This window comes from Pseudorasbora parva, chromosome 10, assembly GCF_024679245.1.
Source record: "Pseudorasbora parva isolate DD20220531a chromosome 10, ASM2467924v1, whole genome shotgun sequence".
Lineage (NCBI taxonomy): Eukaryota > Metazoa > Chordata > Actinopteri > Cypriniformes > Gobionidae > Pseudorasbora > Pseudorasbora parva.
Genome location: NC_090181.1, coordinates 35,735,915 through 35,763,461, shown reverse-complemented (window position 1 = coordinate 35,763,461; position 27,547 = coordinate 35,735,915). Strand labels below are relative to the sequence as shown.

The following is a 27,547-nucleotide window of genomic DNA, read 5'->3' as shown; positions in this document are numbered from 1 at the left end:
TGAAACTCACTCTTGGCTTTGCATTTGCCGATGTTATTTATGTCTCAAATAAAACTGCCGCACATATATTGTCTGATTATACGAGTTGGTCAGCAGGATAGGGACCCTCCCGTCTGAGAGAGGCTTTGTCTCTAGACACGACCCCCTGTTGTTGGCTGGAATGATTCATGACAGCCTCCAGGACCACCGTCCTCCGAGTGTGCAGAGAGATACAACCCCTAGACAATACACGTACTTGGGTGTAGAATCACGTTTCCATGGCAGTGAGTAGCAGCACAAGTAAAAAGCACGCATGTGTGTGTGTGTGTGTGTGTGTGTGTGTGTGTGTGTGTGTGTGTGTGTGTGTGTGTGTGTGTGTGTGTGTGTGTGTGTGTGTGTGTGTGTGTGTGTGTGTGTGTGTGTGTGTGTGTGTGTGTGAGTGATAGAACGGCAAACAGCATGCGCTGAGCTGAAGGCAGCTTGCTTTTGTCTGGTGCCAAATTTTAAAGTGTTGAACAGCACAACATTACATCGTCCGTTTGACGTAAGAAGGGGCAGTCTCCTCTCAGCCTCCATATGGATTCCCATACATGCCTGACCCAGCAACCCCCATTCATTCTCTCCTCCTACTTCTCTCCAAACAGTTTCAGCGGTTTATGAACTACAGCTCTTTAGGCACAGGCTATATGGCTACAATTCAGTCTACATCAGGCATTCCACTGCATTATGCACAGGCTCCAGAAAGCATGCTTAGGCAGAATATCAATCATCCTATCAGCTACCAAAATAAGACAAGATATTTCATTAACACAACCATTACTCAAATAGAAGGGAAAAGAAAAGAATCTCCCAAACAAGGGCTCTCCCATACTATTGCCTCTTCGACACATATTGCCATCTTACTTTAAACAGAGGTTACCAAACGATTGTTAGCAGCTAAACGATTGCTTCTGAGTTCAGATCTTTGGGAAGGGGGTGGGATTTAAAGTAGCAGAAACATTTTCTCGTTGCTAATCCGTTCCCAGAGGAACACTTTAATACGATTTACTAGGGTGCTGGATATGTGCATTTATTATATTATCATCTCGCTCAGTCTTTCACACTGCAGCATTTCTGCCACTCGCCCCTCAGTATTCACAATCCGTCTGTTCCAAGACGACGCTTCAGGGAATACTTCCACCATTTGTGCTTGCTGATCTTAAAAAGGAGAGAGGTGGAAAAGGAAGGGCTTTAAAGTTGCGTTCCCTTGAACCCTTTGTTTTGTCGAGTGGCAGTGCATTGCACTTGTCTTTCTCCTGTCCCTTACACATAGTCCTGCAGGCTGTAACCAGTCTTGTTATCCAGTGGTGAGAGAGAGCAGTACTGGTGCTGGAGCTGCTCCTGTTGCTGCTGTTGTTGCAGCAGTTGCTGTTGCTGTTGCAAGAGGAGTTTGTCTGGAGGGAGAAGTATCAAATCCTGGGGGCCGTGTCGCTTACCCGAGCAGGACAGACAAAAAATGGATCCACCCACAAAAAGGAAACCAGACGAGATAAAGGCTACATAGACGGCACCGCCCGGCTCAAACTTGTTGCTTTCGGGCACATTGGCGTCTAGGAAACTGACAATAACCTCGTTTGTGTACCAGGAGGCAGGAACGAGGCAGAGGAAGCCAGAGGCCAGAAAGCAGGTGCCGGCTGCCATGGCAGCGTGGCGTTTAGCGCGGCGGCCCCCACCCCACCGAGTGCACTTTAAACCCAAAGTGGCCAAACACAATCCCAGTGCTGCCAACACGCATGAGAGCACCATAGTGGTGCGTGCCGTCTGCAGGTATGCGGGCAGTGCTAGCACAGAGTATTTCAGTGTACAGCTGAACATGCCCGTGCTGTACCAGGTGCAGTCCATCCACAACCCCTGCATCTGCGAGATGGCAGTGATGATGTTCGAACCAACGTCCGCGCTCACCTTCCAGTTGGGCAGTAATGTGGCCACCGTGGCACCTAGGATGCCTAGCAATGCCAGCACAAAGGCGAAGATCTGCGTGCCTGTGGACGCCATCCTGCCGCGTTCCTTAACCCGGCCAACATTCACACAGGCTTGCTTAGTCCCCTCTCCTTCAGCTGCAACTGCGACGGCAGAGACTCCTCAGCACCACCGCCTGCCTGAGGAAATAAGTGAGAGAATTAAACGAGTGTCCTCCTCCCCCAGCACACTGGGAACAAAGAGAAGTGTGCACACGGGATGGTGAGGAAGCAGGTTCCTGACTGTGATTTTAGTGCTGTTCATGCTGTTCATGTACATGCAGGCATTCAGTCGATTCAGTTTTCCATATGGTCAGGTAAATGAAATAAAGTGTTGTTTCAGACACACAGGCACACAACTTGTCAGCGGATTTCTAATTTCGTTTTACTGAGTCAATAACAGAAATCTTTTAGGTTATGACTCATAGCAGTGTGTTTATAACACGTAGCGGAATGCAGAAAACCTGTACTCACCTCGGCTGGTGCAGAGCGAGCGATGACGCGTCAGGTTTCCGAGCACACACACACACACCAACTGCTAAATACATGAACGAAGTATAAACGCCCTTAGATATATCGTTAGCGATCCGTTCATGGTATCCGTGTCTTCAGCAGCAGCAGCGGTATATCAGAGGACAGCAGTGATGGAGAGACGAAGCTGTTTTCAAAGCTGCACGAATGATGCTCTACGTCACGCAGCACAGCCGATCTCTCAACTTCACGCGCATGAAAGTCTGTTATTTGCTTCATATGCTCTCTTAGCGATTTAAATCCCGCCTATTATCTCATGTAGTAAGCTTTTTGATTCGATTTAACGTTGATGCTTTATTTTTTGTTTTTTCTCATGGAAAAAAAACAGTGTAGCCTAACTCATTCATTTTGATGGAGATCATGGTTTGTTATTATTTAATTGTGTTTATCAGCTATATCAAATGTTTTGGATATTGAATAGATCAGTTCTTTTTTTTACTATATCTTTATTATTATTTTTTTCAAGATTTAATCTGTGATTAGTGAAAATTAGAAGGAAAAAATGAAAACAAAAATAGAACAGGAGCTAGCTATACATTCTGTTTTGGTGCAAGTATAGGTTCACATATACAGTCATAGGCTACATATACAGAACTCAATCAATTTCTGATAAATTCTTACATATTGTATATTTCTTTAACAATTTCTATCCATTCTCCTGCTTATACAATGTCTTATTACAACATTCTTTTTACATGCCAAACTTAATATAATAACAAGATAAACATCACTTCTCAAATAGAGTGGGTAATGTTTCCAAGATATGTAGTGAAATTTCTTGGCATGTCATATCTTAAAATCTTTTGGATCTCCATCAAAACCATATCACAGAAAGGTTGTATTTTTAACTCCAGAATACATGAACATGCCCACACATCCTCCAGCATAACTGTGACGTGGCTAATTGTTTACTTTTTTCCCATGCAAACTCTTTCCATCTTTGTAAATAAGTAGAGTCCTTTAAAGATATTGAAAACATCCTGATTTATTTGAAATACACCCATTTATTTGAAAAACAGAAAGCTTTATTAAGATCACCTATAGTAAGATCATCTTATAAATCTGTCATATTGTTCTATTGGCGAATATATTTTTCCATGTTCATAAACTTTACCATATTACCATAAACTTTACCACTTTACAGGTTTTCCTTATTTTCTCTGCAGCATTTTTAATCAGTAGTCTAATGTGCTGTGTTTTCATTGTTTTGTAATTTATTTATTTTTCACTGAATGTTAAATGTTTGAAAGGCTGACAAGCTGCGGGGAGAAGGATGATTTGGAATTGTATACCAAAACTCATGTCCCTTTTTCTGTCACAGAACACTACTCACTTTGACGGGCAACCGGGCACGTCCCTTTCACCTGCTATACAATGAGTTTTACTGTAGTGCAAGGCATCACTATCACCCTATTCATAATATGACTATCCACTGAGCAGGAACATTCACTCTGCAGGAGGATGAACTCACAGCTGCTGCCCCTATAAACCCCTGCACCCCCACCCCTGCCGTCCTCCATCCGTCCTCTCCTCGCTGCAGGGTGGGAGTGGCTATATGGCATTGGTTTAGAAATGACAAAGAGGGCAAAAAAGACCAAACATCTATCTATCTATCTGTCTGTCCGTCCATCCGTATCTATCTATCTATCTATCTATCTATCTATCTATCTATCTATCTATCTATCTATCTATCTATCTATCTATCTATCTATCTATCTATCTATCTATCTATCTATCTATCTACTATTCTGTCTGTTTCTCTAATCAGCTCTGTAAACTCTTTTCAGGTTAAAAAAAATCAGTACTTGAAGCTAAAGGTGTAGCATACTCTTTACTTGAATATTTGGATGTGATGATTCTCAGTTGGCAGGCTTGGTGGGGGTTTAATGTATGTCCTCACATTGGAGGACATACATTAAGGGTTGATGCTTAGATTGTGCTGAAAAATAAATAAATAAATCAATGTGAAAGTGGTCAGGGTGTTGTTAACATGTACAGTGTTGGGAGCTGACGTGTGAAGGCACAGAAAGCAATTATATGCATGGTGCCTTGATTTTATCACCCCTTGCTATCATGTGCAGAAGCTTGAGTGGACATCGATATTGTCATTTCTTCAGGGAAGGGGTGCTTGTGTGCTTTTTTATTGTTTGGGATGAGATCCATTTGTTTATTCACAATTGCTGTTGGAGTCATTTCATTATCCTTCTGTCGCTGTTTGCCTGTAATGCAGATGTCAAAATGGTCTTATTGCAGCTGCTACAGAAATGGTTGTTTAAATTCATGATAATAAATGGAAATTACTCTCTGCTGTGCAAGAGGGGAGTGCATGGGTTTCCACACTACCTTGATTTATTGCCTGTGTGCTTTTTCTTGTGAATTTATTGTTCAATGAATGACTTCCAACAAAACTGAGAATGCTTTTTCACTGATCTGGCATTCTTAAAGTGTTTAAATATAGGACCACTCGTTTGACCCTTCGTTTGACCCTTTTACCATCATCTTTCCTTGTCTTTAGCCAGACACCTTACAAGCCTGAAGGCTTATGGGCTGGAGAGAGACTCCATGAGAATTATTTAATATCTGAGAAGCACATCAGTAGTGCCATTGGTTCCCATCAATGCCTTGGGCGCTTCATGGAGCGCGGGATGAACATCCTTACAGTAAAACAAGCCTCCCCAGCAAAAGCCCTGTCAGCCTCCACTGGTTAGATCCTCTATTTCTGCTTCTTCATCTGAGCTGAAGTGGTTGTCTTTTGAAAGTGCTGTCATGATTAATGTATCCATACTCATTGCAGAACTATTTTCTCCTTTCCCTCACTGTATGCATTCCCAGCCGCACACTCCATTGTTCTCTGGCAGTTATGTAAAGGAAATAATGGTTACTCAGATTGCCCTGAGGGACTGCCACCTCAATTTGACCATTCTCCATTAGAAATGACAAATTAAACTTCACACCCTTTGTATTAAAGGAACATTTCCGCTGAGGTGCAAATAGTGGTGTGTTTCACTTGCAATGTGTGAAGGTTGTTAATGTCAAAAATGTGTAAAATCAAAAACAGGAATATTGTCTGGGAGAGAATTATGGAATTGCAAGCCACGAAACAGACAACATATATTCAATGGTCAGTTCCATGGAATTGATTTAAGGTCACGTTTTCTCATAAGTCCATTTTATCAGAAGATAATTTTTGGTTGGTCAAGGGCTATATAGATATAGGCAAGCTGCTATACATATGTGACCCTGGACCACAAAACCATTAATAAGGGTAATTTGTTTTTGAAAATTATATAGATTATATAAATAAGCTTTCCATTAATGTGTGGTTTGTTAGGATAGGACAATATTTGGCTAAGATGCAACAATTTGACAATCTGGAATCTAAGGGAGCAAAAAACTGTATTATTGATAAAATCAAATTTATAGCCAAATAAAATCCTTAGCAATGCATATTACTAATAATAATCCATGTGTGTGTGTGTGTGTGTGTAACCTCCCTTGTAATCATAATTTTTTTGTAAACTAATTTAATTACAATTTATTTTCTCAGTAACTGTAACGGTTTCTTTATGACTTGTTTAGGCCCTGGTTAAAATTTCAGACCCCTTGGAAAAAGGGCTTGAGTGTTTCAGTTTAAAACCAGCGTCCCGGGCGGTGTAAATGACAGGTGGCCAAATTGATTTCCTGAATGCTGGTTCTCCTCCTGCACAGCTAAGACAGATGAGTCAATGGTTTCTGAAAGCTCTTGTCACATATTCACTTCTGTCATCTCCAACTCCAGTCTTTGTTGTATAGCCTTAAACACCAGAAAAGAACCTTCAAAGCCTTGTATCCTTCTCATAATTTATTTAAAGTGAGCCCAATAGTGGAAGAATCTAGTCAAAATCAAAGTCAAGTCAAGAGTTATGTATAATTTCTCTTATAGGGGTATTCCAGCTAATTTTTATCATTTTCAGAATCTACACTGCAAAATTGAATAATGCATAATACATTTCTACAGGTTTGTAACTGGTTCATGAGCTACCAAATTTGTTTTTGCACCACAATTATGTTCAAGAAACAGATTCTAGTCTGGGCAGATGTCTGTGCTGCTTTTGCATAATGAAAAGAATCACTGTCCCTTGTGCTGATCGTAGTGAACCAGGGGAGATAAAAGCTGAAGCATCCCCCTACAGCAGCACAAGACTTGGGCTATAAGAACATTTAGGAAGCAGCATTGTAACGAGACTTACTATTCGCATTTGAAGAGGCTTGTTTTGATGGTCCTTGAAACAGGTGTTACTGTAGCAACTGGAACTGGCTTGTCATCGTGCAGCATCACCGACTGCCTCCTCTCCCAACCCACTGCTTTTCTTCATGCGTATATCCATTTTAGCACTAGTTTCCATTCCGTTTCTTTCCTTCACTTGAGTGGGAGTAGCTCTTGAATATGGTGTCCATGTCTGACTCTGACACTGTTGTCTGTGTGTGTGTGTGTGTGTGTGTGTGTGTTTGTATCTCATCACCCGCGGTGTGCGTAGGTGGATGTGGGGGTGGTGCACTTCACTCCGCTGGCTCAGCCCCAGATCCAGCAGCCCTTCAAGCTGGTCGAGAAGATTGTCAAGAACGCCTTCCAGTTCCGGAGGAAGCACTGCCGTAGAGGGCTTGAGTAAGCATTTCCCAGGCTTTCTGTCAAATACTTTTCAAAACTCCTCTCTTTGCCTCTTTTGCGTTTCATTTGGCTACAACTAAGCAATGGACCTTAGTCGAGGTGACACCATATTTAGAGGCAATTGAATAACAGCTTACACAAAATATACTTACATGTTTATCACTTCTAGCAGTGTTTTATGTAACTTTAAAGGGTTTCCTGTAAAATGACACCAACATTTTGAACCTAGACCACTGTATGTGTGTATGGGAGGCTTTTCAATTTGGGTAGGCCAAATCCAGGCGGAAATGGCACCAGAGTAATTTAGTGTAAATCCATTACTTTGTGTAAAACAAATGCCAAAGTGATGCAAATCTCCTTAAAGAGAGACTCTAAGCTTTCAAATGGTACCACATATGACATCATAGCTCCTCCACAGACATTTAAAATGGAAAGTATATACACTGTAAAAAAAAAAAAAGGCAAATTTTGAACTTTTGCAGTACAATCGACTTGGATGTTTGTTATTTCAACTTAAATGATGCTAAACTGACTTTAAGTTACAGCTTGTATAACTAATAAAAACAAGTTTAACATTTCTTAACTTATTTTAATGAGTTAAAACGATGTAAAAACATATGTTGTCATAACTTATTGAACATATAATTTTTTACAGTGTACATGACGGTCATTCCCGTCCCTTGTACAGGATCATTGGAGTTGATATAATATTAAAATAATATCAGATTTGTCTTATTTTAAATAAACACAAAACACACAGATGAAAAATAAACTTAAGAAATGTACTTTTGCTGTGGTTAAAGAAATGGTTGGTGATATCTTCCAAAGTGTTTTTTTTATATTTAATTTTGGCGAAAAAAAATTCTCTAAATAATGTTGATATGGCAACTAATTAATTAACAAGGTTTTGTCATCCTAGCATGTGTGGAAAGTTTTAAACCATGTGTGTTACAATTAACCCAGCATTAGTTGTGCCTCGCTCTTCCTGACACTGGTGCCAAGCATTCATCCAGCAAAGCATTCTTTTTTTTTATTCATTTAGCAGAGACACTTTTATCCAAAGCGACTTACAACTTACATCATGAAGAAGTGAAAAATCACATGCTTGAATCGTTAAATTTGGACATTGCATAAAAACAAAAACAGGGCTGTCCTGAACTTGAAGCTAATCAAGGTATTTAATAGAAGCAGAATTACTACAAATTTTCAAGCAGGTGTTTAAAATCTGCAGGAAGTTGGTTCTCCAGTATTGGATTATTTGTGGGGACAAAGAACTTGTGAAAGCAAGGGTTGTGAAAAATATATGAACTTCAACCTTTAGACAATCCAAGACCCCAATCTATCCCTTGCAGCCTCATTTGTATCAGGATGCATACCCAGACCTAGGTCAATAATAAAAATAAGGACACTTTACCTAAAGCCTTTTATATATAATGCATTATAAAAGTATTTTAATGCATTAATGATGCCTTGTAATGCATTGTATGGACTTATGAATAATTGTAATAATGCATTATTCATTGAACACACCTTTAGAGTATAACGCTTTAAAACGCATGACAACCAACAGCGCTTAGCAGATCTAACAAAGGATGTGCAAATATTATAAAGCATTTTAACTTTGGTTACAATTATAAATGAAAAGTGTGTTATTATGTACATTAACACCTTCATAATGCATTACATTTAGGCTTTTTTAGTAACTCAGCAATTATTTAATATTGAAGTGTGAGGGAGAACATCCGTAATACAAGCAGTAGCATAACTGCTTTAGGTGTCGCTGCTTTTCTTGTTTGACAGGCACTAAGCGAACATCTGCACAGACCACATAACGTCACTTCCATGTTACTTTTCAAGTTTTCTGTGTTAACTCATTGTGTCAGTGCTTGATGACTGTTTTCTTCTTCACTACAGGATGCTGTTCCCCGAGTCTCAGCGACAAGAACTCACGGAAGAGTTGCTGTGCAGTGCTGACGTGGATCCTACACTGCGGCCCACAGAAATCTCTATTTCTGAATTCAGGGCTTTAGCAGACGCCTACAGCAAGCTTTGTAAGGAGAATCATGGCCTCATTGACTATGAATTCAGAGAGGAACTGAAACTCAAACATCAGGCAAAGAGACGCTGGGGCAGCAGCCGCAAAGGGCTTCACCTTCACACCACAATAGACGAAAATGTTAATGGGAACTGCTAACGCAGGAAACTGCAGACTATTAATGGTGACATTTTCAGCAGCTGGCATGATTTTTTTTGTTCTTGAATGACTGTGTGCAGACGACTAGCCAGCAGTGAGGTAAATGTGGCTAAATCAGCAAGTTTTCAACAACAACCAAGGTGCATTGGTTTTGACACTTAAGCACTCCATAATGGTATAGTGGAAAAAAAGCTTTTAAAAGATGCAAGGAGCCGAAGAAAGCTTTTAAATTATGCAAGGAACTATAGAAAACCCCTGATAACAAGATATGGGAGATATTTCAAAACTCGGTAGGATTTTCAGTAAGTAAGTTATTTACTTAAGGTTAAGTATAAAGAAAAATGACATGAATTAGATTGACTCGATGACCCTCATTTATGAACGCCCCTATTGTCTCCCCCGTATTGATCGGAGAAAGAGACGGGGTTGCCCAGAAAACCTGTCGTATCATAAAACCACTATGAGATTGCTTTAATCATTTTACAGCTGGAATCTGACATCCATCTGTCAGAGAAAAACATTTGCCATCATTACCTAAAAATAATTTGACTTTGATGAATAAATAGTTTTTCTTTGGATACAAATGTGACCTTACTCTTTTCTTTAATTTTCAAATCAAATGCTGAATGTGTGATTCATTTGTCACGTCACTATCTATGTACTTTATTACTTTTTTCACCACACAGCAAAACAAAGTTTGTGCTTTTTGCAGATTACAGGAAGTCATTAGAACAAAAATAATAGACACCTTTTATTACAGTTTTTGACTGTGAAGTGTCAAACATATATAAACTCTTAAAATTAAGTCACAGTAATCCATGAAAAAATAATATTTACACATTTGAACATTCTATTAAAAAAAGGACAACTGCAGGCTTTATTTTAGAGGTACATTTCCATAATGGCAACATTTAAATTCCTTATTGAATGTTTACAGCTGACCTCTTTGTTATAACAAAGGAGGAAAAATAATGGTTGGTTTATCAATCTCCTGAAAAATTCTTAACCCAACCCTTTGGATTCCATTATTACAATGCAATATAGTCTATATTTATAAAAACTTGCTAATAAATAAAAGGTTTTATACAAAGCAAATCCATGATAAAATCCATGATAGAAGCAATGCTTATATTTAAAAGCAAGAAATGTATGTAGTGTCTAAAAACAAGGCAAAATTAAAAACCGGACAAAATTCAGTTTTGTAGCTGTGTGTGTGTGCTTGCACACGCAGGGGAAACGTGCCTTTTCCCTTCTTACATAGCCTAACTAAAACCAGTAATTTGGTTCTCTGGTGCAAACCAGTTACTATGTGGGCAATTAAATTAGTACTGTGGATCACAGAAAATGATGCACTGCTTAACAGCATCTTTAAACTGTGGTTCCACAAATTATGAAAATTAAGACTTTTTTTTTTTGACTGGCCTTCTTTTGTTTCTTTTGTTTCCCTCAATTGGCTGGTAACTTTGGAAAGGCTGCATGATCAAACAGAGAGGTGTTGAAGACATGCTAAGCTTTGTTCTAAGGTGGCCAGGTGATTCTATGAAGTTGTAGCGTTTTTTGCCTCTGTGGTGCTGTCATAGAAGAAATCCTCGTTGACAACAGAAGCCAGGCTCTGCACGCTGAACTCCTTCTCCAGTAGTGAGTTAAGGTCCACGCTATTTGCCATCATCTCTGTCTGGCTGTCCAATGAGTGGCTGTGTCGACGCATATTCACTAGAGCCCCCGGGCTGCGTCTGAGGCTACCCGTGCCTCTGCCAGGCTTGCGTTTGATCGCGCCGTACTGAGCTCGCTTTATAGAAGACTGCCTTTCTGGAGAGTCCACTTCTCCGCTCTCCGGCTGCACACAGGGAGCCGGTGCTTCCTCTGTCACCTGAAGCCTGCAGAACTGGGCTTCGATACCACTGGGATTGTCTGGCCACTCTTGCTGGTCATTGTGGTCATCGTCCTCATCACTGATGATGCTGGATTCTTTGAGGGCACTCTGCTGTGGGTGAGACGGCTGATCCAGAGGAGTGCTGGCACTGCTGGTGGTTCCACTGCTTACGCTGGCTGAATCAGAATCTGGCAGAGACAGCCTCGATGGATCATTGTTGGGGTTAGAACTGTCATTTAAAGGCAGTTTGGAGAGCCAAAATGCTCGAGAAGAACCTGTGGTGCACACAAACACAGGCATGGATGTTAATAATAATTATTAATAATAATTTGTTAGATTTTACATAGCGCTTTTCAAGGCACGCAAAGTGCTTTACATTGAAGGGGGGAATCTTCTCAAACCACCACCAATGTGCAGCATTGGATGATGCGATGGCAGCCATATTGCGCCAAAATGCTTACACCACACACAAGCTGATTGGTGGAGAGGAGACCAAGTGATGAAGCCAATCAGGATATGGGGATGATTAGGAGGCCATGATGGGCCGAGGCCAATGGGCAAATTTGGCCAGGATGCCGGGGTTACACCCCCACTCTTTTTTTCCAAAGGACATCCTGGGATTTTTAACGACCACAGAGAGTCAGTACCTCGGTTTAACGCCTCATCTGAAGGATGGTACTCTTTGTCAGTTTAGTGTCCCCATCACTATACTTGGGTAAGACCCACACAGACCACAGGGTGAGCACCCCCTGCTCTGGCCTCACTAACACCTCTACCAGCAGCAACCTAGTTTTCCCAGTTGGTCTCCCATCCAGGTACTGACCAGGCTCAGCCCTGCTTAGCTTCAGTGGGAAACCAGTCTCGGTCTACAGGGTTATTTGGCAGCTGGACTAAAGATCGATCTTAGAAGAATACAGTCCAGGTCAAACATCAGCATCTCATGTCTACACATTGACATCCAGTCTTTAAGAAGACTGGATGTCCAGGAGATTCATAGATCTTCTGATCAGTTGACACAACACCTTATTTTTGTTGCCCCAAAGAAGTCACAAGTCTTTTAGTTTTGACACTTCAGTGCTACACTTTCAATCCTTTCAAGAATCAGTGCTCTGCACATTTTGTATGTGACACTTCATTCAGATAATCAGCTCCTTAACTTGACCTTATGCAACCATCCCAATTTGCATACTATCCATACTAAATAGTATTTGAAAATGGAATTAGTGTCCCAAATCGTAGCATGTTGAAATGAGTATTTAAAAGTAACCGGATGGTCTACTTTTTCGCTTTAGAATTCAAAATGCGTGACGATGATCCGTGCACACACTAGATAAAGGGGTTTGAGTGATTAAAAATATTTTCATAAGGTTAGTTAAATGCTGATTATTATTTAATTTTATCCACATTACAAAAGTTCACAATGCAGATAAAATATGATACTTTTGGTCATTAACTTCAATTGATGGCAGATCAATGTGCTACTACATTTCGCCAATATGGTAGGAAATTTAATTAAAATGAATGTGGAGGATTTTAACTGTGGGAAGATGATTGACAGGGCAGTTTAAACGGTGACAGGATGCACGTCACTAAGCAACAGAGCTGTCCATTACAGAGTCAGACATAATTATGATTAAGTGTCACAAAGCTTGCCTACTCTTCTTCTACAAACTCAAAAAATTTAAGGGCATCCTGGGTGTCACTGTCCACATAGGTGGACATTATATTTGAGTGAATTTATCAGACACATGTCACAGTTTTCAGATGTCCTTCAGATGTAAAGCACATTGAGGGCTTTTTAGAGATTCCAGTTGTTTTGAGGTTCCACCAAGACAACAACTTCCCCATGGTCTTTAAAAATGACTGAATAATCAAATTCAGCACTCTAATGGAAATATAATATTTTTGTAATTATCATTTAAATCAAATTTTTAAATGGTTTGTTATAAATCAACTGGTATGGGGTTTCTTATCAAATTATGACTTTCTGTTAAAAAAAATGTTTCATACATGTCCACTTTAGAGGACACTAGGACTCTTTTGGGAGACAACATGTGAATTGGGAAATAAATTATATCAATACACCTAAGAAAAATCCCATAGTTTTTGCCTAATCATATGAATTAATGTAATTTAATTATTTTTTTAGTCCTGGTGTCCACTTAAGAGAACATAGCATAATGTTAAAAAGACTTAATACTTAAAATACTAAATACATTTTTTTAAATGTTTTGCTGGGTCTTAGGAGGATATATAAATAGACTAATTGGTATGCAGCATGAGTGTGTCAGATAAGAGACATACAAGATGTTCAAATCTGTGGGTCTCCAGGATGAGGATTGAAAACCACTGTTTAAGTCTGTGGTTTTTGGAGTGATTTGACCCTACGACATATAAATGACTGACAGCCCAAATAGTCAAATAACTGCACAGTTGCAACATTTTGTCCATCAAATTCTTTTTCTTTCCAATACTAGTTACCCAGACTGGCTAGGTAATGGAGTTGTGTTTATTCTGTTCTCGAAATTAGGCACAGGCAGTAATCTCAAAAAATGCAATCAATCGATCAGACCTTTTTTTTTTTTACTTTAAAATTCTGTGATTATCCATAGTTTTTTATATAATGGAGAAAATAAAGTGTGTGTTTGGACCATCATATGTAGATTTGGTTTCATTTTAAAAACAGAAGCATGCTGAATGGTGTGAAGCTTCAGTTTTAACATATGGTTGCTCTGATGAAGCTGTGACAACATTAACTTTATTGGATGAATTATTAATTAATTAATTCCTTCATTCATTTAAACCGCTGTTTGCGTCTGCAAATCATCCGTTACACATTTGTCTGTGTCAGTTTATATGTTGACTGGCAAACTTCTTGATACTTGATACTTTACGTAAAAAGTTGAAGAAAAAAAAAATGGTAAAGTGTGAATACTAAAGCTTGTACTTTCTGATTTTTGTGCACCATCATGTACATCAGCAAATGAGCCAATTTATAACATCCTTTTGTTTGAGTAGCGACCTTTAAAACCACTATCATAAAGTCAATTGATTGCTATGTCCTTTAGTTATGTATTTTACAGTTCTGAATTTGAAGAATTTGAATTCTGAAGTTCAAAGCCAGCTTGTCAAAGGACATCATTTGAAGTCTTGCCTAGAGATTATAGTGATTGTTCTGTAATGTGCAGCTTCAACACTTCCACTGAGATGCATCACAATGCTGGCCACTTCTAATGTAGACACATCAGACATGTAGGTAAAGGGGAGGTCACACTGACCTAGCTTAGCAGAAGCTGGCAAAGTTTTCCGAAGGGGAGTAAGTCGCTTTTTACAGACTCTCTCAGACTGTTGCTCAACTCTTTGCATGTTTCGACGCAAATTCTCCCGCAGGATGGAACGCACCACCTTAATGATGTTGACTTTGCACTCTGGAGTGCTGCAAATGAGAGAAAACATCAAACGTTAAACTATGTATGGAATAAAATGGGACACTAAGTTATTAAATGACCAAATAGGTGATTCCTACCTGCTACACAGCTGGAACACAGTCTCTGGCCTGCCTTCTTTTTGTGATTTGGTGTGGATCAGCTCCCAGATGCAGTCTGTGTCTTCAGACAGCATTTAAAGGCAAGGTAGATTATTTGTACATTTGGAAATAACTGTTTATATTACTACTGTCTCTATGCACTCAAACAAGCCAGATGTGTTTCTTACCTGCGGCATTGCCCAGTCTAACCTGTAGTGCTGACAGGGGAATGAGCCAACGAAACTTGAATGGATCCTGATCTCCGTGGGCTGATCTTGAAGTTGGCTGGCAAATGAAATTAAAGGAATTTATATTTATATTAAAATTATACTATGATAATGTATAAAGTCCACAACTTCTAATCATCAAGCACCATTAAAACATCAATTTTAAATTGATCATAAAGGATGAATACTTAAATGACTTCCCATATTTATATTTAGGACTGTTTTCTAAACTTGTCACAGTATAATGCATGAAAAAAGAAATGACAAAATGAAGGGACCCTTTTAAGGAGCTGCTGGAGTATTCAGACCCAAAAAGAAAACAAGACTCACCATTTTCTTTCTCACTTTGTTGTTCTCCCTGTACAGCAGTATCACAGCTCTCTTAAAAACTAATAAGACAATAAGACAGAGAGTCAAACAGGTATGTTAATTTTAGAAAATGACAGATTTTTTTTTTATTTTAATTGTCTTTGAGGCTACAGAACTGCTTCCACAAAGCTATAAAAAGCTATGTGCCGAGTGTTGAATGACAGATTTTTTTTTTCTGAGGCAATATGGGAAAGGAATACATTGATGCATTTGTTTAAAAATAAAGTTTAAAAACTACTAACATATTAGGTATAAAACATTTATTTTGGCACATGATAATATAACTAAGAATGTAATGGTTTCATGGGAAAAGAGCAAAGACTTACCAAAAACAGTCAGCTCAGGGTCCTTTTTCATACGGCCCAGCCATGGGAGCGGGTTGAGCCAGATCACAGAGGAATGCATGAGGAACTGTCCCATAGAAATCTCTGTGACCTGTGAGAAAAGGGGAAGAGAGACAGTTGATAACTGAATATGCAGTTAAATCAGGGTATTACTGGTGCCTTTCAGTTTTGGGATGTTTTTTATGCAGATGTACCTCTTTCTCAGTGCCACTTTGCTCTGCTACCAGCTGGTCAAATACTGCACCATAGTCTTCGTAGATCTTCTGCATCTCATTTATGTGGCTTGCAACTTTTTCCATTTCCTTAAGTGCCTCTGTTATATATAAAAAAAAATGTTAATGCTAATGTATAAAAAAAATGGTCTTAAGATTCCATTAATACTGGGCTTTCATTTCAGAAAGTTAAGTTCACATTGAAATTTTTGACTGCAGTTTGACATACCAAAAAAATCCCTCTGTAACTTTACCGGAATTTGTCTTACGTTTATGATGCCTTCACGTGCTATCAGAAATGTGTTAAAGGGGTGATGAATTGAGAAATCAAATTTCCACCATCAAATTTCATCAAGAACAGTATTGATGTTAATATTAAACACACCTTTCAATCAGATTAATCCCAAATTGGTACTCATTCTAAAGTGAAAGTATAATCCGTGCGGGCGCGGCTGCACGGGAATTCATAACGGTGCGCATTATGAATGCAGACTTTATTCTTCGTGAAAGATAAAGATAGAAATGCTCACAGGAAGAAAAAAAACTTGCAAAAATTATATACAATCCACCTAATCCTGGCCAAATCACAGAGAGGTCGATTCGCACGGGACTACTATTATCACAGGACCTCGGTGTTCGGCAAGGTAATTTGGTGTTCGGCGAGGTATGGTAGGTAATTTGCGGGGGAATTTTTACTTTACAAATTACAGACATGGCTGATTCGCACGGGATTAAGATCACAGACATTCTCTGCAATTATTACAAATCACCAGAGGTCCCCAGATAATACTAATCCCGTGCGAATGGGGCTTTTCACACTTTGTCATTCACACTTACATCAAATTAAATAGTGTAAAGAGTATGCGTATTTGGCGTGCTGTCCGTGAGAGGGTTTCGGGCCCGGAATTTGGCCCGAACCCAGAGCCTAATTATCTGCACATGCTCCTCCCGAAATTTTGGGAGGAAGATGAATGAAGGTCTTACGGGTGTGGAATGACATTAGGGTGAGTCATTAATGACATAAAATTCATTTTTGGGTGAACTAACCCTATAACACTGTAACGCTGCTTTGAAACAATTGGACTTGTAAAAAGCGCTATATAAATAAAGGTGACTTGACTAGATTGTGAAGGGATCATGTTTGTGACCGATCTTATAAATGTGCTTTTACAGCATGAAAAGGCCAGCTTGGAGATTTCCTTAACATTTGCTTTAATTCTCATCAATGCACCCACAAAAACAGCCCCATTGTGTGTCTGTGCGTGTAATGTACCTGTGAGGTGGTAGTGTTCCTCACTGTCTGTGTCCGTTAGAGACACCAGCTCGCGGAGCAGCAGGGGGTATTTCAGCACTCTTTGCACCGGTTTGATTAAGTAGGACTCCAGTGTGGTTGAGTGCTGCTTGGTTGGATTCTTTGCATCAAGGAACTCCTTAAAGGAACGATCTGTTTTGGCTGGAGAGAAAAGACAAATCATAAATATCCAGCACCACCCACTGAGCTAGAGTGACACTGAGTGTTTTTATGGAGGCTGCTGCAGGTAAAATGTCTTTAGGCAATGCACACAGGGCACAATAATCCATCCACAAGGAGGCAGCACAGGCTGCCCGACACCTCATTAGAACCACTGCAGTGTAAATGCAACACTGCAGACAATGAACAACACCAAGGTGAGTATGGAGGAACTAGATTTTGTATGTCATGAAGCCTTGTGGCCTCTGTCTTGGCAGAATTTTGTGAGGGGAGTTAAACACCACCACCTCTACAGCACGCAGAATGATAAATGTATCACTCGCACTGTTGTTCAAATCAAGAGGAGCTATTAGAGCAGTAATTGAGGCACTCCTCACCCCAGATGGATTGACACTTCAGGGAGCAATTGGCAGGCAATTAACAAGTCGACACAAAAAAGAACGGAACGGAAACCTTGGCACAACAGAAACAGTGTGTGAGAATATATAATTACAAGCACCGCTGACAGACAGCAACGCACACTCCTGTTGTCGCGTCTGCGGTGCAAGCATTGCGTTTCATGTCCTTAGTGGTTAAACAGAGTGTGTTGTTTTTTATAGCCATCACAGTGTAATTTCTGTGGCTGCTCTGAGGATCGCTCTCATCTTGTAATGGGATGAATTAAAAAGGATGCCGAGGTACAGTTTTCCACTTTGAATGTGGGCAGGGCAGCCTCTCATTCATTTCTTACTGGGCAGGCTGCCCGAGATGGAAAACCAGGCTAATGCTGCACGCATAAATTAAATTCAACATTTATAGTCACTAATCATTAATACCCACTAGATTATGATGAGAAGATCAACAACATCTCTTGATGTTGTGACATTGCCAGCCTAAAACATCCCAGAAGAACCCACACAGATTGCAAGCCATTCCATTATTCTATAATTAATCAAAGTAATCTTTTCTCTTTTGTTGCTCCCAGATGATGTTACCGTACCTCGTTCCAGAACCTTCTGCACTTTTATGTGGTTGGCGCAAAAGCCGCTGTAAAGTTTGAAGTGCTCTGCATAATACAGAAACGAACCACCCAGTGAGAAGAGCAGCTTCTAGGTAAGGAAAAAAAAGGAAGACATAATTTATGTGTCATTAGTCAAGAAGCTAATGACACCTATGACACATGTCTTTCGCTTAATTTGGAATCACTTTGAGGAACAGTTCAAACAATAATGAAAATATTACCCACCACATGTCATTGCAAACCAAGAACAAAAGTAGTGAAAATGCTCGAGCTGCTCTTTATCATCATAAAACCATACATGGCTCTTAAACTTTTTATAGAATAATCCGAATAATCCGATCTAATATGATTTCTGACCTGTAAGGTTGCCCGAATAATAATCATACACGGTGTGTTTATAGGCAAGAGGAGAACTGGCACCCCGACTGAGTCTGGTTTCTCCCAAGGTTTATTTTTCTATTATTTCTCTCTGATGGAGTTTTGGTTCCTTGCCACTGTCGCCTTTGGCTTGGGCTCAGTTGGGGAAACTAAAATTATGATCAAAGTTATTCAACTAGTTATACAGATAAAATTTATGATTTAGGTTTTAATTAATTCTATAAACTATAATACGGATCTGCCAACATTGTCGCTATATAAAAGATTAAAATAAGCTGATAACATCACTGTTTTCTCCAGAACGACTGTACAGCCAAATCTAATTTTGATGCAATATTATCCTGTTTGACACTGTGAAGCTGCTTTGACACAATCGTGATTGTAAAAGCGCTATATAAATAAAGTTGATTGATTGATTGATTAAACTGACTAACTATTATTTAAAGCAATTTGGACATTTCTAATTATTGTGGAGTACTTCTCGAAGTCTATAGTGGTTCCTTTAACTAAAAACAAGTTATTCTTAAAACTGAGAGCCCTCTATTAAAATGCTGTCTATAGGACGGTTATTGTTTCTTATGTGGGCGTCCATAAAAACAATTTTGCATGCCACCTCAGTAATAAAAAGCATGCATTCGGATGGCAATTTATTCACGGTGGAGGAGCGAGTTTTGAGATCATACGAACCAGGGAATGCGCTGCTCACGTGGTCAGTCGCATGTTTGTTTGCTAAGAATAAATTTGATTTAATAATAGGAAAAAAATATCCTAATAATTATTTAAATCTCCTGTTAAAAAATAGGATATAGATGCATTACAGTTCAAATGTTTTTTTTGTCTTGTATTTTATCTCAAAATAATAGATGTAATTTTAAAACTGTGTAAATGATCGGAAATAAGTTAAAGCAGCATACATGAGGTAAACATATAATGCTGCTTGGTTATTTTAACATACACTCACCTAAAGGATTATTATGAACACCATATTAATACTGTGTTTGACCACCTTTCACCTTCAGAATTGCCTTAATTCTATGTGGCATTGATTCAACAAGGTGCTGAAAGCATTCTTTAGAAATGTTGGCCCATATTGATAGGGTAGCATCTTGCAATTGATGGAGATTTGTGGGATGCACATCCAGGGCACAAAGCTCCCGTTCCACCACATCCCAAAGATGCTCTATTGGGTTGAGATCTGGTAAATGTGGCGGCCATTTTAGTAAAGTGAACTCATTGTCATGTTCAAGAAACCAATTTGAAAAGATTCAAGCTTTGTGACATGGTGCATTATCTAGCATTATCCTGCTAGAAGTACATGGTGGTCATAAAGTGATGGGCATAGTCAAAAACAATGATCAGGTAGGCCGTGGCATTTAAACAATTGGGCCTAAAGTGTGCCAAGAAAACATCCCCCACACCATTACACCGCCACCACCAGCCTGCACAGTGGTAACAAGGCATGATGGATCCATGTTCTCATTCTGTTTACGCCAAATTCTGACTCTACCATCTGAATGTCTTAACAGAAATCGAGACTCATCAGACCAGGCAACATTTTTCCAGTCTTCAACTGTCCAATTTTGGTGAGCTCGTGCAAATTGTAGCCTCTTTTTCCTATTTGTAGTGGGTATTAGTGGGTCTTCTGCTGTTATAGCCCATCCAGCTCATGGTTGTGCATGTTGTTGCTTCATAAATGCTTTGCTGCATACCTCGGTTGTAACGAGTGGTTATTTCAGTCAAAATTACTCTTCTATCAGCTTGAATTAGTCGGACCATTTTCCTCTGACCTCTAGCATCAACAAGGCATTTTTACCCACAGGACTGCCGCATACTGTATGTTTGTCCCTTTTCACACCATTCATTGTGATTGGTTGATTAGATAATTGCATTAATGAGAAATTAAACAGGTGTTCCTAATAATCCTTTAGGTGAGTGTATATAATTTCTGCCATAATAATGGAACATTTAACATTTGAGGCAACGTGGGGGAGAGGACGCTGGCGTTGTCTGTTCGCCGCTTCTCCACCCACAAATCATGTTAATGTTCTATTAGATTTAGATTTTATTTTATTTCCTTATGTTTGTGACTAGTCTAACAGTCAGAGCTACAATTGGGACTGTTGCTGATTGCTGGCAGCCACTGAGAGGACGTTGTTCGTCGTTTCGCCGTTTTCCACCGCTTCTCTAATGTTTATGTTTGAATTGCTGCGGTTGGTTCTGGTTTGGAGGACATTTGATGTTTCTCGCCGCGACTGCTCACTGGTGGTCTCCCTTGGGCTTAAGCTGCATGGTGGCTGAAGTTTGCACCGGGCTAGCGTCATCTGGGCCATCGTAATCGGCGTCCGTCATGATGTTGGGATGTTCCGCTTCTCGGCTGCGCCGCTGTTCCGTCCTGCATTGCGGCCGTGGAGCGGCTTGGACTTCTGCGCCGACCCCGGTGTGTCCACAGAAGTGCCCGGAAAAATGTTCTGCCTCCTGCATGGTGCTGTGGCGATCCCCATCGTTTGAATCGTCATGAAGACCCATCATCTGGTCTTCAGCTGTCGTGCCTCGGCGATATCATCGGGACACTGCCGCTGGGAGAAATCTGAAACATGGAGTGGACCACAGTGTGCTGCGGAGCTAACAGAGACTTCCACCATCAGCTGTTTTCTGTTCACCATCAGCTCTGTTTCTGTTCACCATCAGCTCTTTCTGTTCTGTTATCTGTGTTGGTTGATTGTTTGTAGTATTCTATATTTTTACTTGTTATTCATTTTTTTGTTATTTTTTCCCCCCTTTGTTGCACTTTGAGATTCTTCGGAATGAAAAGTGCATTATAAATAAAATCTATTATTATTTATTATTATTATTAACATTTTAAATTTCAGGTGTGTGTCAAAAAAACAGTAGGTAATTCGTCCGGGATGTTTATGCGTGTGGTGGGAGAAAAACACTGACATTCTGGATTCGGACGGCAATAAAATCTAACTAACCCGACTAACCCGTGTAATGATAAAAATACCTTATGACCCCATAAGAAACATTTGCCACCTGAGGTGTCTCATATATTACAGACGAGAGTATGAATAAAAGCCATGTTTGCAATGAATGCATTTGGCATGTCCACCTTGAATTGCACAGGGGTCTCAAGCGTGTTGAAGTTGGGGGAGGAACTAATCTTCTCCTCCAGGGTCTGCAGGAAAACTTTCTGGAAGTCCAGCATCTCTGGAAGGCTGCCAAATAGACTTTCCATCTGGGGAAAGAAAACCCACAACCATTAAACAAAACTTACAAATATGAATTCATTAAAAACAGCATACAAGCAAGAGATTTCAGTGTGCAAGGCCATTTAACAAAAACTTTAATATAAAAGTGAAAATTACATAACAGTAAACCAGTACTTCACAGAAACAAGACTCCATTTAAATCTGCAGATTTCGTATCAGCTGTGCTAGCATGGACTTTCCAGCACGGGCCTCTTTCTAAATTGTTATTGCCACCCACATTGTCACTAGTAACTTAAGAACCAACACTAAAGCCACATAAAGCCACTTTATGTTTAGTCCTTCTAATTTGTGCGAGGGCATGCTCCAGCATCAATTAACAGGGCTATAATATGGCCCACTTCTCAGCCCATATTGACTGATCTTTCCTCAGGGACATCCTGAGGCATGTCAGGGTCATATCTTGTTCACTAGGCAGCAGTCTGAAAGCTGGCGAGTTAAGTGTGAGTCTTTGGCATCAGTCACAGCAGAAGGGAAAATGGTGACATGCAAGCTTATGGCAAATGAACCACAATTTATCACTGTTATCTGTTATCTGACAACTCAATCCAGCACTGACCCCTTAGATCTCCAGTATGGGTTTAGTTTTACCTCATCTTGGGTGAGAAAGGTCTCCTTCTGTAGGGGCTTCAGGTAAATTTCAAACAGGCAGTTTAGGTCCTGTATAGAAGAAACAGAGGGGAATAACACATCCTCTTTGAATTTGAGAATTGAATTCACTCCGGAATGTAACACAGTTGTATATGGGTAATATAGTAGACTCTTATTGTCAGTTCATAAATGTAAGGGTATAAAAGAAAAACAAAAAAGTTAGGAATACACTGTAAAAAATGATATGTTCAATAAGTTATGACAACATATGTTTTTACATTGTTTTAACTCATCAAAATTAAGTTAAGAAATGTTAAACTTGTTTTTATTAGTTATACAAGATGTAACTCATTTTTTAAAGTCAGTTTAACATAATTTAAGTTGAAATAACTTAAACATCCAAGTCGATTGTACTGCAAAAGTTCAAAATTTGCCTTTTTTTTTTTTTTTACAGTTTTACATGTGCTCGAATCCGAATACCTTATTTGGAAAAGCACGGATAATGGTAAAAAAAAAAAAATCAAAAATCAAAACAAGAATTCTACAGAATAATAGAAATATTTCCCTTATTGTGTTGACTCGTGTTTGCTCATAAACCTAACAGGCATAGCATAGCCTATAAAATAACCTATAAAATCACTACACTATAGCATAACCTATAAAACAACTACACTATAGCATAACCTATAAAATCACTACGCTATAGCATAACCTATAAAATAACTACGCAATAATGAGTGTGTGAAGTGAATGGGTGTAAACTTTATGAATGAAATGAGCAGAGTGAGATTTAAAGATTTAAGTTTCAAATTGTTGTATTGCCGTCTCGGAGCGTCTCTCAGGAGGGCTCTGACATGAGTGATACATGTAAATACTACACCATATTTTATATCTTACACAGTTTAAAACTTTTAAATAGATATATGATAAATTAATTAGCATAAACTTTATGAATTAAACAAGCAGAACAAGAGTTATACAAGAGTTTGACAAGAGTGATACATCAACTAAATACTATGTTGCTATAAATTAGCCTGTTATGATGTGACTGCTTGCAAATTTCATGTAAAGGACCTATCAGCCTGCACCCTCTAGAATTTCATGACTAAACTGCACATTAAGTTTTCTTGAGTTATCAAAGCATGTTTGTACCATGCCTCAGAGACAAATTTCTAGCTTGCTACAGTGTGCAACAAGTGTCTCATACCAGCCACAGTGCGAACACATGTAACGTAAGAACCTTCGACATACTCAAATGTATTTTAGTATGACTGTTTTGATCTAGTAAAACAGAGCTGTTACCCCATAATTTTAATTTGTCAAATAAAGTGCCCTGTATGAGTAGTAATTCAGTACTTGTGGCTATTTCATTAGAAAGATATTATAGATGTGATTATAACTGATCAAATGGTAGAAGGAGGTGGGAACTGGTAAATGTTAAATGTAAATTTAATCCTAAAAATAAACAAACGACAAAATAAAAGGAGGCATGCAAGCACAATAAAAGCTCTGGTGTCTCTCAGTTCCACTCCCACAGCGCTCGTACCCGCTTCATACCACAGTAAAATTAATAAAACATTAGTACATTAGCTCATCCATGAACATGATTTCATGAGTCCCGTTGGATTGATTTCTATTGCCTGTAGAGGTGAAGACGACAACTCCCACGCTCATTCACACTGTCATCAAGCTACGCCTTTGTTATTATTTGGATTATTCTAGCCTCTGGTGAAAACTTATGTATGTAACTTTAAAAAATCTAATGAATATGTAATATAGTGCATATATTTAGCATACTTATTCTCTCTTCTCTCTTATTTGTTTGTAGTTAAAGAAAAAGTTAACATTGAACAGCTTTGCTGAGGTACAATAAATGTGAAATTAAAAGCCGTTTTATTGGCATCTTTCCACGGCCAAAACACTGATTGAACAATTGCATGAAAAAAGATACATTCCAGTAATTTGTACTGCTTCTTTTATGTTTACCAGCAGAGAAAAGGAAGGAGATGATTGTTCATTAACATTTATTGTTTGAATTTTGTTATAAAATTCACAGAAAGCTCAGATTTTGAGTATTTAATTGTAATGGTTTTGATGCAAAGCCACTAATCAGGGAAATTCCTGTTACAGATAGATTTAAACAGCCAAAGCCGTCCCCTGACAGCTTCCAACCCTGCACTATGTGCTGTGGCCATGTTATAACATCGACAGACTGTCGGCGCATCAACCTGAATATTCTCATTAGGCTGATTTATAGCAGTCTGCCAGTGCCGATGCAGCATATCACAGATAAATAGCTCCTGCGCAGGACTCTGGGATGACGTCTCGCCCACTCCAACAAATCACAGACTGCTGGAATACCTATTTACCATGTAAAACACATTATAACAGAACCATTTTAATGCATCTAAAGGTTCACTGTGAACATCAGCAGGGTAAAACTTGCACGACATAAACAGTCCTATGTAAGTCTTATTCAGGAAACACATTAGAGGGGAGGTGTTTCTTTTTCACTAGCAGGTGGAGTTAATTAATATGTGGCCCTTTGGGATTATCCATCAGATGTGTTCTGCTTAAACAGCCATTTTCACCTCATGGATCTATTATTAATTTGAGGTTTAAAACTGAACTGATGTGATTGGATCAGTATAGCTCTGGATAAATAGGTGAAACAGTTCAGTTTTAATGAAGTCAAAGTATTGTATAGACGACTACATGGATTTCTACTCAACGTGAGAGCTCAATTCTTTCTGTTGAACTATGTTAATAGGGGATTACGGAGTCAGTTCTCACCTTTACATAGGATTTCTCGGTGTCCACTAATTCCTGGATGACCTTGCGCAGTCTCTCTGTGGCAGACATATGACGCGGACAGGGCCTGAGCATGGGGGCCTCTGGCCCCGTTTGCTCCTCCTGGCCCTCCATCAGACCTCCAGAGCCTTCCTGGAAGGAGTGGTACAGCGAACACACTGTATCCACACTCTGCAGGAGACACAATTAAGAGGTAATGTCAACCAATCAATCAAATATTTAGGAAAACAATAGACATCATACACACACACACACACACACACAAATGGTAGGAGGACAGACAGGAAATCATGGCAGAAGAGTGAGAGGAATTGTATCAGGAAAGCCCTCAAATGAATGAATTAAGTGCATCCCCACTAGTATGTCAGAGCACTTTTTCTTTTTTTTTCTTTTTTTTTTTTACAGTGTATGGATTAAATTGAGAATACCTGCCTGTTTGATTTTAAAGATCATTAATGCCAGTCACTCACATGCTCTCAAGCTTGTGAGAAACACTGCTCAGGTATAAGCCATGTGACAACAGATATCACATAATGCATGACACAGCCAGGTATTATCCAGTGTAATGAAGAAGAAAGATACTAGTAGATACTATTAGTTTCGAATGATGTATAACACTTGTTTGTATGACAAAAGTTATTTGAGTCTATGGCACTGATAAGAATTTTTTGGAGGCGGTATTACTCGCAGCTGCAATAGTCAAGTCAAGTCAACTTTATTTATATAGCGCTTTTACAATAATTGTTTCAAAGCAGCTTCACTGTGTTAAACAGGAAAATATTGCAACAAAATGATTGATTCGCTGTATAGTCGTTCTGGAGCAAACGGTGATGTTAATCAGCTCATTTCAATTTATCATATAGCGACAATGTGGGCAGATGAGTAATAAAGTTGATACAGTTCCTTTAGTAATTCATTTTATTTGGATATTTATTTTAAAATTTTAGATTCCCCAATAATAAATCAAGATAAGAATCATATAAATAAAATCGTAATAATAATAATAATAATAATAATTTTTCTTTTTTTTTTTTACAGTGTATGGATTAAATTGAGAATACCTGCCTGTTTGATTTTAAAGATCATTAATGCCAGTCACTCACATGCTCTCAAGCTTGTGAGAAACACTGCTCAGGTATAAGCCATGTGACAACAGATATCACATAATGCATGACACAGCCAGGTATTATCCAGTGTAATGAAGAAGAAAGATACTAGTAGATACTATTAGTTTCGAATGATGTATAACACTTGTTTGTATGACAAAAGTTATTTGAGTCTATGGCACTGATAAGAATTTTTTGGAGGCGGTATTACTCGCAGCTGCAATAGTCAAGTCAAGTCAACTTTATTTAAATAGCGCTTTTACAATAATTGTTTCAAAGCAGCTTCACTGTGTTAAACAGGAAAATATTGCAACAAAATGATTGATTCGCTGTATAGTCGTTCTGGAGCAAACGGTGATGTTAATCAGCTCATTTCAATTTATCATATAGCGACAATGTGGGCAGATGAGTAATAAAGTTGATACAGTTCCTTTAGTAATTCATTTTATTTGGATATTTATTTTAAAATTTTAGATTCCCCAATAATAAATCAAGATAAGAATCATATAAATAAAATCGTAATAATAATAATAATAATAATAATAATAATATATTATTGGTTTGTTTATGTTCCTGTTTTTTTCTCTCTGCCCACAGGAAAATACTGTGGTCTGTTTTTGATAAACAGCCAAATAATTTAATTGTCTTCCAAATCCATCTCTGCATTTAAAAGAAAAAGATTCTTGTCCTGATCTGCCAGGGACTACAGATGGAAAGTAGCCAATGGGCTAAATCTGGCATATTTACATCTATGTTCATCAATATGCACTGTCCCTTTAAAAAATAAATAAATAAAATATTCCAAAAGGCATTTACCTACTGGCAAAACACCTGCTGGGTAACTTGGCTAATGCCTTAATTTAGCGATTCCTTCCATCAATTATATACATAATGATATAATTAGGGGTGGGAAAAAGTTCTGCAATTAGCTAATGCTAATGTCTTTTCCCCACATCCTTTGTATGGGAATGATCACGCTAGCTCACCAGCTCCACGAGGTGAGAGAGTGGCAGACCAAGGATCC

The 27,547-nt window shown here is 38.9% G+C and overlaps 3 protein-coding genes across 9 annotated transcripts in view; 1 reads left to right on the top strand and 2 right to left on the bottom strand.

Annotated features, from left to right (window-relative positions):
* The window catches only part of tfb1m (transcription factor B1, mitochondrial), a 34,159-nt gene extending 24,226 nt beyond the window's left edge, over window positions 1-9,933 (top strand). Inside the window, exons 7-8 of the mRNA XM_067455997.1 lie at window positions 7,025-7,152; window positions 9,070-9,933. Of these exons, the coding sequence (XP_067312098.1) occupies window positions 7,025-7,152; window positions 9,070-9,349 (408 nt within the window). The 3' untranslated portion in view covers window positions 9,350-9,933. The remainder of the gene's footprint in view (window positions 1-7,024; window positions 7,153-9,069) is intronic.
* Window positions 302-7,053, bottom strand: cldn20 (claudin 20). 2 transcript variants are annotated; one of them, XM_067455999.1, is made up of 2 exons: window positions 6,737-7,053; window positions 302-2,117 (listed from the first exon to the last, which is right to left on the bottom strand). In XM_067455999.1, exon 2 carries the CDS (start codon window positions 2,011-2,013, stop codon window positions 1,282-1,284), a length of 732 nt encoding a protein of 243 aa, XP_067312100.1. In that variant the 5' UTR covers window positions 2,014-2,117; window positions 6,737-7,053; the 3' UTR covers window positions 302-1,281. The 2 variants fall into 2 exon arrangements, with proteins under 2 accessions (XP_067312100.1, XP_067312099.1); XM_067455998.1 differs by lacking the exon at window positions 6,737-7,053 and adding an exon at window positions 2,451-5,961.
* An 854-nt stretch (window positions 9,934-10,787) lies between the features above and the next one.
* Window positions 10,788-27,547, bottom strand: part of tiam2a (TIAM Rac1 associated GEF 2a) — a 117,046-nt gene continuing 100,286 nt past the window's right edge. For all 6 annotated transcript variants that reach the window (XM_067455990.1, XM_067455995.1, XM_067455991.1 and 3 more), the window contains 12 exons: window positions 25,400-25,588; window positions 22,607-22,675; window positions 21,859-21,984; window positions 18,351-18,459; window positions 17,174-17,353; window positions 15,883-16,001; window positions 15,671-15,779; window positions 15,306-15,364; window positions 14,937-15,033; window positions 14,749-14,830; window positions 14,501-14,658; window positions 10,788-11,497 (listed from right to left, as the gene is read on the bottom strand). In XM_067455990.1, coding sequence (XP_067312091.1) covers window positions 10,887-11,497; window positions 14,501-14,658; window positions 14,749-14,830; window positions 14,937-15,033; window positions 15,306-15,364; window positions 15,671-15,779; window positions 15,883-16,001; window positions 17,174-17,353; window positions 18,351-18,459; window positions 21,859-21,984; window positions 22,607-22,675; window positions 25,400-25,588 — 1,908 coding nt within the window. In that variant the 3' untranslated portion in view covers window positions 10,788-10,886. The remainder of the gene's footprint in view (window positions 11,498-14,500; window positions 14,659-14,748; window positions 14,831-14,936; window positions 15,034-15,305; window positions 15,365-15,670; window positions 15,780-15,882; window positions 16,002-17,173; window positions 17,354-18,350; window positions 18,460-21,858; window positions 21,985-22,606; window positions 22,676-25,399; window positions 25,589-27,547) is intronic.